The 13581-nt window shown below is 41.7% G+C and overlaps 1 protein-coding gene across 3 annotated transcripts in view; it reads left to right on the top strand.

Annotated features, from left to right (window-relative positions):
• FRMPD4 (FERM and PDZ domain containing 4) overlaps window positions 1–13581 on the top strand; it is a 207429-nt gene that overhangs the window by 137982 nt on the left and 55866 nt on the right. For all 3 annotated transcript variants that reach the window (XM_053387232.1, XM_053387233.1, XM_053387234.1), the window contains exon 3: window positions 12316–12476. In XM_053387232.1, the coding sequence (XP_053243207.1) occupies window positions 12316–12476 (161 nt within the window). The remainder of the gene's footprint in view (window positions 1–12315; window positions 12477–13581) is intronic.

The raw sequence follows: 13581 nt of genomic DNA, 5'->3' as shown, positions 1-13581 counted from the left end.
AGTGATGTATGGAAGTGAGGGCTGGGCCATAAAGAAGGTTGGTCACTGAAGAATTGATGCTTTTGAATTATGGTGCTGGAGGAGACTCTTGAGAGTCCCATGGACTGCAAGAAGATCAAACTTATCCATTCTGAAGGAAATCAGCCCTGAGTGTTCACTGGAAGGACAGATCCTGAAGCTGGAGGCTCCAATACTTTGGCCATCTCATGAGAAGAGAAGACTGCCTGGAAAAGACCCTGATGTTGGGAAAGATGGAGGGCACAAGGAGAAGCGGACGACAGAGGACGAGATGGTTGGACAGTGTTCTCAAAGCTACCAGCATGAGTTTGACCAAACTGTGGGAGGCAGTGGAAGACAGGAGTGCCTGGCATGCTCTGGTCCACGGGGTCACGAAGAGTCGGACACGACTAAACAACAACAACAACAAAATGCTGGCACATGACATTTTGAAGCCTTTGGAAGTTACACTTGCAGTATAGAGAGAGAGGAGCAACAGAATCTAGGGGGCTGTGATGATGAGGTATGGGGTTTTGGAAAACTGGCAGAAACCCTGTTTCTCTCCTGGGTGTTCTGGTATGCCAGCTGTCTCCTTTCCTGCTGATATCACCATTTCTCCTGCTTTGATGTTCCTTGGCCTAATGCAGAGGGGTGTGGTGTGTGTGTGCAGATATAAACATGCAAACCATGAATAAATAACTGGGGTGCAAGTGTGTCTATCTGCGTGTTAACGATAAAAATGTAAGAAAGGCTGGCAGACATAAGGGATTGTTGCAGCAGCCGTAGGAGGAGGAAGGGGCAACTGGAGCTCTAAACTTGCCATGATCCAAGATGGGAAAGATCCCAATTTGGTGAAAGCAGCTGGGAGTCTGGGGGAGAAGCATTCTCTTGGATGCCATAATGTGCGATGCATGGAAAAGTCTTGCAGTGACCAGTTTGCCAGGAAACCTGGAGGTAACATTTTGGGGGAAGAGGAAGATAAGGAGAGCCCCTATAAGAGCCTGCTTTGCTTATTGTGTCCACTCTGGACATGCACATTGTAGTTTGACTAATCTGCTTTGGGATTTTTATTCTACTTTTCAAGTACCAAGATTTTGTCAGGACTGGAAGCATGCTTTCCTTTTTTCAAAATCGCTAATGTGATCCTTCCTTCCTTCCTTCCTTCCTTCCTTCCTTCCTTCCTTTCTTTCTTTCTTTCTTTCTTTCTTTCTTTCTGTAAGCTACCAGGCTGTGATTCTGCAAAAAGCAAATAGCACTTGAATTGGTCACGGTGGACTATATATATTTCTGTCAGTCTTAGTTGTGTTCTGTTTTGTTATCCTAGAATCTTAGTGATTTGCCCCTAGAAAACATAACTATATTAAGTGACCCCAATGAAGGGAAGCCATTATTTTACATAAAATAAATCTGAGCTACAGGTAATTTCCAATGCACGTTTGGACCAATGGATTTGTACAATAACATTTCTCAAGTCAGTGCATGCTCTGAAAAATTGCTTTGGCATCAGACACACTATAAATAGTAGTTGCTAAATGCAGTGTGTTACAATATGATGGATGACAGCTCTGCCAAAAAGCCATTTTGCCACCATCAAAAGGCAGCTGCAGAAATGTGGTTTCTCATTTATTTATGGGAAGAAATGGTCAAGGGGAAAAAACCCAGCAATTTTCTTTCAAGTTAAAAAGGAAGTACACCTGCAATCTTATTAAAGTAAAAGCAGTAAAATGGGCTATAAATGTTTGGACAAGAAATTCAGTGCATCAGCAATATTTTATTGGCGTTTTGGAAGTTTACACAATTGCACAAATAGGAGCAGCAGTAACAAGTCAATTAACATATCCAGGTTTGTATGCTGCCATCTTCTGCCTGCCCAGATAAAATAATTGCTGACACATGGACCCTGACCTACATAATTAAACACTATTTTAACCACTGTGAATATATTGCACGCTGTTTTGAATTCCAAGAGCCTGCTAGGGCAGATGCCCCCTCTTTCTCCTTCACTAGTTATGCTCTGGGACAGATTACACTTGCTGCTGATATAAGTGTAACAGAAAGCCATATAGGAGGCCCAAAAATAAAAGGAGTTTTAAAAGTACAGCAGCATATGTGAGAACCATAGTGGCTTGGATTTGTTTGATACTGAAGTGCAAACTTCATTTCTCAAATATCGGGTTTTGAAAGTTCTGTATTTCTTTTGAGAAGCAAAATATGTTGTAGCTGGAGTCCAGGGAACAGGACAGGGGCATTTAAAATGCAATCTCCCAACCTGCATTTAAACTGGTGCAGCCTAGTGGAGGATAGAACATGTTTCTGCCACAACAGCCACACTTCATGCAATCTATGTTTGACTGATATCAACTAAAGAAGTGATAGGTCTTCTCTTCTGAAGGTTGTGTATTGTACTTCCTCAGACTAATCAATCACATACCATTGGCCAAGAAATAAAAAAGGAAGGGGCAATACTAGCAATGCCAACTGCACCTTAGTTATATTGGGTGTGGTGCTCGGATAACCTGAATAGAATTGCCTTAAGAATTCTTAGTGAGTATGGCTGTCTTAGCTTCTTGGCTTCAAAGATTGTTCTGTGCCTCATGATTTATTTTATGAACAAATAACTCTTCAAAATGCAGTCATTAAAAATAAACACAAATCCTTGCATCTGCTTAGGATGGTTTTTTCATGCAGGATTTTATAACGGGATCCTCTCTCTCTCTATTTTTAAAAACTCAGCAGTACCGATTACTGACAACTAATCACTACTGGGTGCCTGTTCTCAGTGCAGTCCAGCATTCAGAATGATTTAACAGCCTGTAGAGGCCCACAGTTTGGCTGCAACCCGTTTTGCTCCTTTAAGAATGGAGATGAATAGCTAATTTTGCTGCAGAGAATTTGCCTGCTATGAATCACAAATACTCCTTCACTTTGTGACTCTGAGAGTCTGATCAAAACATTGCTGCACACTCTTATACTGACAGAAAGGATTAATTGTTCTTCCTTCTGCTTCTCTCCTTGCCCTTCTCGTCCAACCCCCAGGAAGGGGAAGAAAGCATTTGCATCATGATTTGGAAAGTAAATTAAGTGCTTTCAGCATGGCTAGGACTGTTTTCATTTCACCTGAAGATTACATTGGTATTGTTGAAATGGCCGGAAGGATTTAGGAAAGAGAGAACTCAGTAGGCAAAAGTAGCTGATGCAACCTGAGAGCACCAAAAGCAAGTGAGGATGACACTTCAGCCCGTTATAAAGAATGCATGTGACTAGGGACTTAAGGCACTTCCAGGCGGTTGCTATTTTGAGGTGAAAATCACATACTGACAAATTCTGGTTGCACAATCATTGACTGGGAGGTCTTGTGCAACAACACCACTTCCCTCAAAAGATCAGACCTTTTTTTGCTATAAGAAGATGGCATACTTCTAAAGGGGGCATTCAATGGATCCCCCCCTTTATTTACACTTTCAAGTTTAAAGATATGTCAAGAAATTCTGGCGGAACACCCATCAGCCCCAGTTTGGATGAGATTCAGGTTACGGGAAACAAGCAGATGGTTATTTAACCTCCCTGCAAAAGGAAGCAGAATGAATGTTCAATAAGCAGACTGCCTAATCTAGGCTTCTTCAACCTAGGCCCTTCAGATGTTTTTTGGCCTACAACTCCCATGATCCCTAGCTAGCAGGACCAGTGTTCAGGGATTATGGGAATTGTAGTCTCAAAAACAGCTGGAGGGCCAAGGTTGAGGAAGCCTGGCCTAATCCCTTATACACCCAGTAGATTGCTGCAGACCACAGAAGAATCCTCCTTCCAAAGATCTCAGAAACCAACTCCACAGTAACTTGTAGCAGGGCTTTTAGTGTGGGTGCCCCAGTTCTGTGGAATAACATTCCTGTCGAGATACGACAGGTACCCACTATCCTGACAAGCTTCCCCAGCTGGCTAAACCAGTATTTACCACGTGTTTCCATGTGTTAGGGCTTTCATCTTGTTTTAAATGCATTTGTGGTTTTTAACGTTTTTAACTTTTTTATGTGTAACTTATGGTGGTTTACAAATTAATAAGTGTAATAATAATAAAACAACAACAATGATCAGATTGCCAAGAAGCCCCCCAAACGGCTCATTTCCCTCTGTCTGTACTGCATAAGCTGCTTCTGATTTTGTTGAGTCTGCACTTGAACACACATCTACTCAGTCATTTGACCTTACAGATTTAGGAGGCAGCATTTTCTGGAAGTGATGGTGTGCTACATCTTATACAGTTGTTTTTTCTGGTCAACTGGCAAGCCCTACTTATATCATGCACTCAAAATGCTTCTTTTAAAGCAAACTGTGCTCCAAAGCAAGGGTAAAAACATTTAGCCTACTACTGCCCAGTTTGCCCACTCCACTTCTCAGGCCAGCTTGGGATATGCTTTTTTCTCCGTTTCTGACAAGTTTGTGGTCTGATGACAAAAAGGATTCTGCTAATTCCTGGGGGCCGTAGTTTCTATGGAAATGAGAAAGCAAAATCTGTTCTTCTCTTTGTCAAATATTTTGTCAAGGTTTTCACAAAAGAAAATGAAATGAAATGCGGCTTCATAAAATGATATTACTGTCCAACTAAATTTATGGATTCTGTGACAGAGTGAAATCTCTGAGCTGGCAAAAGTGTGTTTAAATATACTGGTTTTATCTTCCAGGTTCACTTTTTATTCAATTTGTTTGGCTTATAAGCTAGACTGTGTGGGGGGTGGGGGGAAATAGCTTCTTAAACCAATGTAATCATATCTTCTGCCTGCCTTGATGAAAGTGTGTTTTGCGTATTTTATTAACTACTGTTTGTTTTTCTAAATTCAAAAGGTTTGCCTTATTTATATACTAAGTTTACCTTAACTTGTTTGGCTTGTTACCTTGGTTACTGAGGCCCATCTTTGTATAGATTTGTGCTGAGGCAACAATTATTCTACTTAGTAACTTGAGTTTAGGTCTCGTATGGTAGCCTTTTCCCTTTTTTCTATGCAGAAGAGTTTAAGTAGAAACTACAAAACACAGCACCTCAACTTCAGTGTATTTTGGTTATGCTTTATCTTTGAATGGGTACTATAAACCTTTTGTCAATATGCAGGAAAGGAAGAAAATCCTACTTTTGTGAATAACAATTTAAGGGCTGCATGCGATGGAACTGTGGGCTCATTATTCATGGTGATAAGCACAGTTGCTTAAGTGATAAGTTTGCAGGATTTTCTCAGTAAGGCAAGTTTTAAGGTCCTAGTTGCTAAGAGATCCTTTGACTTAGCATAAAGTCACAGGTATAAAGTCTTATACCTGTGATTACAAATGAAGCAATGAGTTACATATGGGTATTCTCAAGGTCACAGATTATTTATTGATAACACAATTATATTGCAACTATATAATAATTTCATTGGAGGCAGCAAAGAATAAGAATTTTCATCTGCATTGTAGCTGGGGAAAGAAGGGTTTAACCCCCCCCCCCCATGCTGCAATGCCAATTGAAAATCAATTCCCAGTTGCTGGGTTTTTTGTTTTTTTTAAGCTGACATGTTTAGCATCACAGGTAATTTGGCCATCACAGAAGGAGGAAATGACAGCAAAACTTTCTGGCTTTGATCCTAACTACCATGAATAGATTTCTGCTCATGGGATAGGTCTTTCCTATCTCCTACTTTTTGCTGAAGTACAATGAACCAATGCTAAAGAACTCTGGATTTGAGGCCCTAATTCTGAGAAATATTTTATCACAAAGTTATGATTGAATTCAGTAAATGACATGCATTTGGTGGTGACCATGATCAATTACATTAGAAAGTTTCTGTTAAATTAGGGTTAATAAGGAGGCATGCTAATTTAATTGGGGATTAATAAATTATTAGATTTCCTGATATTAATATGTTATTTAACTTGAGCAACTTAAATATGTCACTATTAATTAAACGTGTTGTTCTGCCAATTATGCTGTTCATTTTCATTTGGACTTCACCAAATGCAATTCAAAAATCTACAAGTTAATATACATAATTCTTGTGCATATTCCATCAGAATTATATTATTTCATTTTATTCTTTTGTGTCCTGGCCCTCAGTGCTGGATGAAGAATTGGACTCGGCTTCCAAAAGCCCTAATGCATTAATCAAAACAGCGCATAGGCAAAGCTCAGTTTCCACAGGGCAACAAGTGCCGAAGAGGTAGAGATGCATGGCCAAGAGCAAACTAAGACACTGATCAAACAAGTGACACACCCCAGTACTTTTCTTTTAAAAGACAGGGTGGGCACAGCATTTAGCATGACAAGTGGCCATTGTCCCAGGACTGGGCAACCAAATGGGCATACCTCAAGTGGCCTGGGTTTGCAAAGTTTGTTCATGCCAGCACTGGTGTTTCTGTGTCCTTGGATCACCGGCGGAGGAAGAGGAGTGGGGGGGGAGTGCACCGCCCCCGGCAGCGCGATCCCGGTGGGGTACTATTGCGGCTCCCCCCCCGCCTGTGCTGGGCACCACACCGCCGCAGGCTGTGCGTCACACCCCCAGGATGCACGCCCTGCCCCTGCCTGCTCTCCGCCCCCCGGTGCCGGAGCATGAAGCTCCGCCACAGCCTTGGATACAGAGGCAAAGGTGGCACCAGCTCATCAGATTTATTCTCAGTTGCCTCCTCCAAAGGAGGAGATTTCTCATTGGCAGGAGGTCTCCAGTGTCACAGGAAAAGGACATTCCTCTGCTAACCTTCTTGGTCCCTCTCCTGCATCCAGCTTTCCACTCCCTGAACTACTGAACCCCTCTTCAAACTCACCTCCTTCATCCTGCTAGGACCTTCCCCAGGGTCACCGAGTTCCAATTCTTTGGGCTCTTCTCATTCCACCTCAGGATCCAGTGGCATAGCGTGGGGGGTGCAGGGGGGCCGGCCGCACCGGGCGCAACATCTGGGGTTAGGGCAAATCCATGGGTTGGGGGGCGCAAATTACTTGCCTTGCCCCGGGTGCTGACAACCCACGCTACGCCACTGTCAGGATCTGATGTTTCTTGCCATTACATATTCACAGGACTTATGACATTTTAAGACATTTGAAACTTTAGACTTCCCAGTCCTGAGTGCTCAAAAGTTTACCCAGTACAGATGACTCCAGTGGAATATAATTCTCAAAATATCATTGTCACAGCCCGTAACAAAAATTGATGCAGTCTATTTAGGATTTTCCCAGCTCCGAAATGTGGCTCTCTGCCAAATGCAATATAATAAAACCATTTGCTTTTGACTTTGAGGAAGGTTGGAAGAGAAGGCTTCGCAATTTTAATGGAAAACAGTTGGGTAGCATATTTTGCTCTAGAAGTTAGTGGTTGTTTTTTTTAAAAAAAGAACTCAACCCAAACCCTGAAATAACTTGAATTATCTTACTCTCATTTCTTATTTTGTTTGTTTCATTAAGGAGTTGCAATGCTTCCTTGATTACCCCAAATGTAAATGTCAAGATCCAAATGTCACATTACTTCCAGTTCAATTATTTTGAAGTAACTGTTAGGGAAGGAGTGGAAAGAAGAAAAACTGACTGGAGGGGAAGTAAGTTATACACAAGTAACATCTGGAGCCTAAACAGCAGTATTGGCTATAGTAATTTCCTGACATTTCACAGTACAGCATATCCAAGCCATTTACACGGTTATAGTCCAACAAGCCTCTTTGCATGAATGAGTGTGGTCACCTATTTGCATGTCATTGGACTTTTCCCTTTCACATTCTAAGCTGGAAACCTCAGTTGCATAGCAGTTACATGCATATGTACACAAACACACGCAGAGAAGGGTCTAAGCCAGGGGTCAGCAACCTTTTTCAGCCGTGGGCCGGTCCACTGTCCCTCAGACCTTGTGGAGGGCTGGATTATATTTTTTGGGGGGGGGAAGGAAAGAATTCCTATGCCCCACAAATAACACAGAGATGCATTTTAAGTAAAAGGACACATTCTACTCATGTAAAAACATGCTGATTCCCGGACCGTCCACGGGCCAGATTGAGAAGGCGATTGGGTTGCATCCAGCCCACGGGCCCTAGTTTGCCCACCCCTGGTCTAAGCTTACCAGTGAACTCACTTAGGCAAGCCATTATCCCCGCTCGTCTGATAATGCAAAAGGTAAAGGTAAAGGGACCCTGACCATTAGGTCCAGTTGTGGCCGACTCTGGGGTTGCGGCGCTCATCTCGCTTTATTGGCTGAGGGATCAGCTTCTGGGTCATGTGGCCAGCATGACTAAGCCGCTTCTGGCGAACCAGAGCAGCGCACGGAAACGCTGTTTACCTTCCCGCCAGAGCGGTACCTATTTATCTACTTGCACTTTGACATGCTTTTGAACTGCTAGGTTGGCAGGAGCAGGGACCGAGCAATGGGAGCTCACCCTGTCGTGGGGATTTGAACCGCCGACCTTCTGATCGGCAAGTCCTAGGCTCTGTGGTTTAACCCACAGCGCCACCCGCATCCCATCTGATAATGCAAACACCAGTTTTATTTGCATATCCCATTCCCATACATGCTCAAGGTAGTTTACATCAAACTGACAAAAATATTGCAATGAATAAAATCATAAACAATCAGCCTCCAGTATCTCAATAGTTGAAACATAAATTAATAAGAAGGCAATGCATACATTTCAAAATCCATTAAAGCAACTCCTCATATGGGGATACTGGCCTGTCCTATAGATTTGCTGAGCTAATGTTTGCAAAGGTCTTTAAGCGCAGTGATCTCTGTGTCTTGTTAAATATACAAGATGTATTTATTATTGGAGTTTATCTCTGCACTTAATTTATATGCGAATGGACATTAAGGAGAGGAATAAATAAGAGTTACTTTATTACAACTGTTTAGATTTTCTGTTGACAGCAATCTATGAGCCAAACTGCACTAGACGTTTCAGAGCAGGCCTAAGAAGAACCTCTCTTCGGAAGCTTTGGGGAGGGAGAATTCCCCATTATTCTCATTAATACCAGCCCCTCCCACAGCTGAGGCAGTTTGCATTTTTAAAAACCTGAACTTTGTCTACATGCAATGTCAAGTGTGATAATCGTCTCTTCTCTTGTCGCTAAAGCGACCAGTGAGTAAATTTGCCTGCGATTGCTGCAAAAATGTTAAGAGCATTCTGATTACATGCTACTGGTTTGGGAACTTTTGTTCAGAAGCATTTGAGTACTGTGTACTCTAGTCTTCTAATGTCTAGACCACACAAACACACATGTCTGTATGCATGTATATCAGCTTTGCTGGGCTTACCGGTGTTTTTTCATGATAGATTAGACACATCAGTGCCTTATTCTTCATGATGGAGAAAAGCTCTAGAACATCACCTGAAGGCATATTGGAGTTCTGTTTGTAGACTGAGGTTCAATTTAAGCAGATGTGTTGCTGTCATTCCCCTTAGAATGAAACCTGTCACAGACACAACTAACAAGAATTGTTCATTCCACTTTAGTACAGAGCCCTTCAACCTCAATTAATTTACCATGTGTTTTCACTTCTCCAGCCCACTTTACTCTGCTTTATCTTGTAAACTGCATTTCATTAAGACTCTGCAACCGGGTTCACCGATGCATTTTTATGAGGTGAAAAAATAGCCCTCAGTCTCTTTCTTCTCAGGCCAATTTCTTTTCTAAAGCATAAGTTTGTTGACTAATAACGTAGGAAGATGGCATAAGCACATATCAGCAGTAATGTGAACAGAGAAAAATCATCAAAGGCTTGTGTTCACACAATTTCAAATTTAGTAATACTCCACATGAAGGTATGTACTACATATGCAATGCATGATGTGATATGATCTGGACATGCCCATGTACACCTGTACAACTTAAGAGTGATTCCCTTGATGCCCTTTCAGAGTGATTACTAAGTGTGCTGACTCGGTGACATAATTGGCTGCGTCCAACATTTTCATTCTGTGAATAGAAACTTCAAGTTTAAATGGATTTTTTATCCCAACCTTCAAATTAAATTTGCCAGGGTGGCTTCCATACAAAAAAAATTGTGTGAGATGTAACGGAAGGCGTTCCCACTCACGGGGGGGGGGAGAGATTCCTACTTTCGTAAGGACCTCTTCACTCACTGAAGAGTTCTTCCATCAGCCTTGGGCACCCTACAACAACTTCGCTAGTATACACCAGAGAGAGATGAGTTACATTTATGTGGGGTTCAGAAGTATCTGGGAAATTGCAATATAGAAAAAAACAAATACCAAAGTCCCCAGTTATAAGTCATTACGCACCATTTCTCTGTTCAGGTTTGTAGATGTATTTCTGCTTTCTTGTGTTTAGGTCTAGATGTTCTACATTTTGTATGAGGAAGGCAAGGCAGCCTTTGGCATGTTTGTATATGATTGATTTGACCAAGATCAATTTTATGTAAAAGCTGTATGTGACTTTATTTTAAAAAAGAAAATGGACTTCCCCCCCACCCCTTTCTAATTACATTTCTACCATATGCTCATCCAGATGGCTTCTACTTATAGAGCGCTATAAAATGACCTAACTTCAGAGGATTTAATCGCTGAAGAAGCTTATGAACAAATAGAATTGACACTTTGTCAGAAAAGGGGGGGGGAATCAGAATTCCCCTCCCCTTGCTTTGATGCGAAGTTTCCCATTCACCTGATGTGGTTGTCATATAGCCTATATATTGAGTATATATATTGAGTAAAACACTGTAAGGATGAAAATGCAGGAACCAGGGCATGAGAGGCACCTGACAACGAAGCAGCCATTTTGAATGTAATCTAGTCTGGGCCTATTTGTTGCCTTGATGTAAGACTGTCTGACGACTCCATATCTACACCACCTTGAGCTTCCTAGAGAAAGGGCAGAAAAGGAAGATTATAAATGCAGAATTGTGGAAAGGGGAAGTTGACTTTTAGAAAGGAATATTTTTTTAGCTGATTGAGCAGACAAAGTATTCATACAAGAGTCCTCATGATAATTCGCTTTGCTTTGCTTTACACCCTGTAGGCATTTTCCTTAAATGATCAGAAGATGTTAACTTCACAGTACTTATTTGACTGCCAAATACTAATGGTTTGTTGTGTGATGTTAGTTTGTAGGTAGAGAGATAAATACATAACAAACACATTATTCCAGTGTTCCTATTTTATTCCTCCTGGTTTTAATACTTTAACAGGAAGGTCTAAGTTGACTTTGAAAAGAGATCTAAATACTATACAAATTTAACAATAGAAAATTTAAATCAGGGTAGGATATAGGGTTTTGGAGGGGGTTGTGGTAGTCTATGAGAAGTCCATCTATCGCTCTTTCCAGGTTTCCTGTCTGGCTGAATGTTTGTAATTTGTGTTGGGTGAGCTGGACAGATTGCTGCCTTGGGCATGGTGCTGATCAACCCCACGTTTAGTCCTGGGGAATGTCAGTATTCATGCTGACACACTTTGGATTTGGTTTTGTTAGCCAGGCAAGAAGAGAGGGTGACCTGAAAGTGGGAGATTTTACAACTGTCTCCTTGTTATGGGCAGGTAACATTCTGTTGACATATAGGAATATTCCACACCTGGAAGTTGACTGATCCAGATGGTGTCCAGATAGCTCTGGGGAGTTTCCTGGCTGATGGGTGGAATGCCATTGATGCGACTGCTCCTGAACATCTTCTCACACATAGCTGGAGTCTATTATGAATGCTCTTTATAATACCTACATTTTATAATAGCCTATTTTCTAGAATCATTGCCAAATCACTTCCAAGAACCTTCTGATCAGATGGAGTTACCATCACCTATAGTCTGAATCAGTATAAGGCAGCTTTCTAAGTTCACTGTATCACAGCTAAATTAACCCTACTCAGGATCTCAGCATCCTTCTTCTCCAACTTGTCTGAATTCAGTTTTCCCCTTCACTATTCACCTTCATCCATCCCACTGCCATCCACTCCACTGCAGCCTCCAAACCTTGGTTTAGGAGACAAAATTTGAATTAAATTTACCAGTGCCGTATCTGCTAGTCCCCCTGTGTGTTATTTACTAGGTAAGAAAGTGTCCATGCTGATGTACTGAAGTGTAACTTTACTACTGTTATTACTCTCTGGAACACTTCGACTGGACTTGCATGTATTGTGTAAATGCCAAGAAGGCACAAGGTGAACCCAATTATGAGTGTTCTGCTGATATGTACTTAGGATGTTTTATGTAGATTTGAAGTTTTATTCCTCATTTCTCCAACATAAGATGATGAATTTTAAAGCAATATGACTTTGTCCTCAGTTTTTATCACCATGTCACTCTGTCACCTAGGTAAGTAACCTTTAATAGATAACAAACATATATATTTTATGTTTCTTTTCCCCTTAGTCACATAACGCAGTCTGCCCCTTTTGATGACCCACGATTAGACAGCTGCCAAATCACACCTCCAGCCCCTCGGAAAGTGGAAATGAGGCGAGATCCAGTGCTGGGATTTGGTTTTGTGGCTGGCAGTGAAAAGCCTGTGGTGGTGCGCTCTGTCACACCAGGTATGGTTCCTTCTATGTTTGAGTTATTCTAAAACTTATGACCTAGCAGAAGAATGGATCTGATTATTGTGTGTAACTGACTGCATTATGATTTCAACATTTCTGCTTTCTGCTGTGAATCCTTCTAATGTACAGCCATAATCAACATTAAAGCTTATATTGGTGACTAGGTTGGCTCTTTCCCTCATCTTAAATTAATTAGCAGGTGGCACATTACTATCAATCATTCCTCCACTGTGGCTGTCACTTAATAATGGAGAGCAGCATCTCACAGACCTGACCTGCTTTACTTACTCAGTATCCCAGGATCTGGGATATCCTTGATGCTTCTTAAAGCACAAGGACCACACTTCTGGGAAGTGTGCATGGGTAGATGGTTATCTGTGGTTAGGCAGAGCCTTGAGCAGGCAGATGTCCAGCTTCCAGGATCTACTTTGGTCCTTCCTCCCACCCTTAGAACCCCTAGATCAACCTGCTAGAATCAAGTACAAATGCAAAATGGACATACACTTGGTATTAAGAAAGAGCTCAGGAATTCTTGCTTTCAGGACCTGAACAAAGCTCATAATCCATTCCTATTTTTGCCTTGTTTCTTCATTTTAGCAGGCTAATTTGAAAAGTAATAATAATAATAATGTTGCTGTTACTTGGAAGTCAGAAATGTTTGATAATCTACTGCAAATCATCCAGTGATCTACCAGTAGACCCTGGTCTAGCTTCTGCCCATCCCTGCTTTATCCCTGCTTCATGTGCCACTAGGGAATTTCAGAAGTCTGAAATAAGAAGCTGAAATTGATACTAAAACTACTATTGGTACAATTCTTTGATCCGTCAGCAAGTTTTGATTGTATATCTGTACATCTCACGTGGAGGGGGCGGATATCATTGCTTTCCCACTGATATTTGATATCTCCAGCGCAAAATGCTTAAAGGAGTGCCACCTCCCATATCAGCTGAGCGCCAGCCCAGAGATCTGTAGAGATGGTCCTTTTGGGTGTCCCACTGGTGAGTGCAGCTCACTGTGTGGTGAAGTGGAATAGGACCTTCTCCTTAGTGGATCCCCAAATGTGGAATTCCCTCCTTGCAGTGATGTGGCTGACCCTTG

Source organism: Podarcis raffonei, chromosome 4, assembly GCF_027172205.1.
Source record: "Podarcis raffonei isolate rPodRaf1 chromosome 4, rPodRaf1.pri, whole genome shotgun sequence".
NCBI classification, from domain to species: domain Eukaryota; kingdom Metazoa; phylum Chordata; class Lepidosauria; order Squamata; family Lacertidae; genus Podarcis; species Podarcis raffonei.
This window is presented reverse-complemented; position numbering and strand designations above follow the sequence as displayed.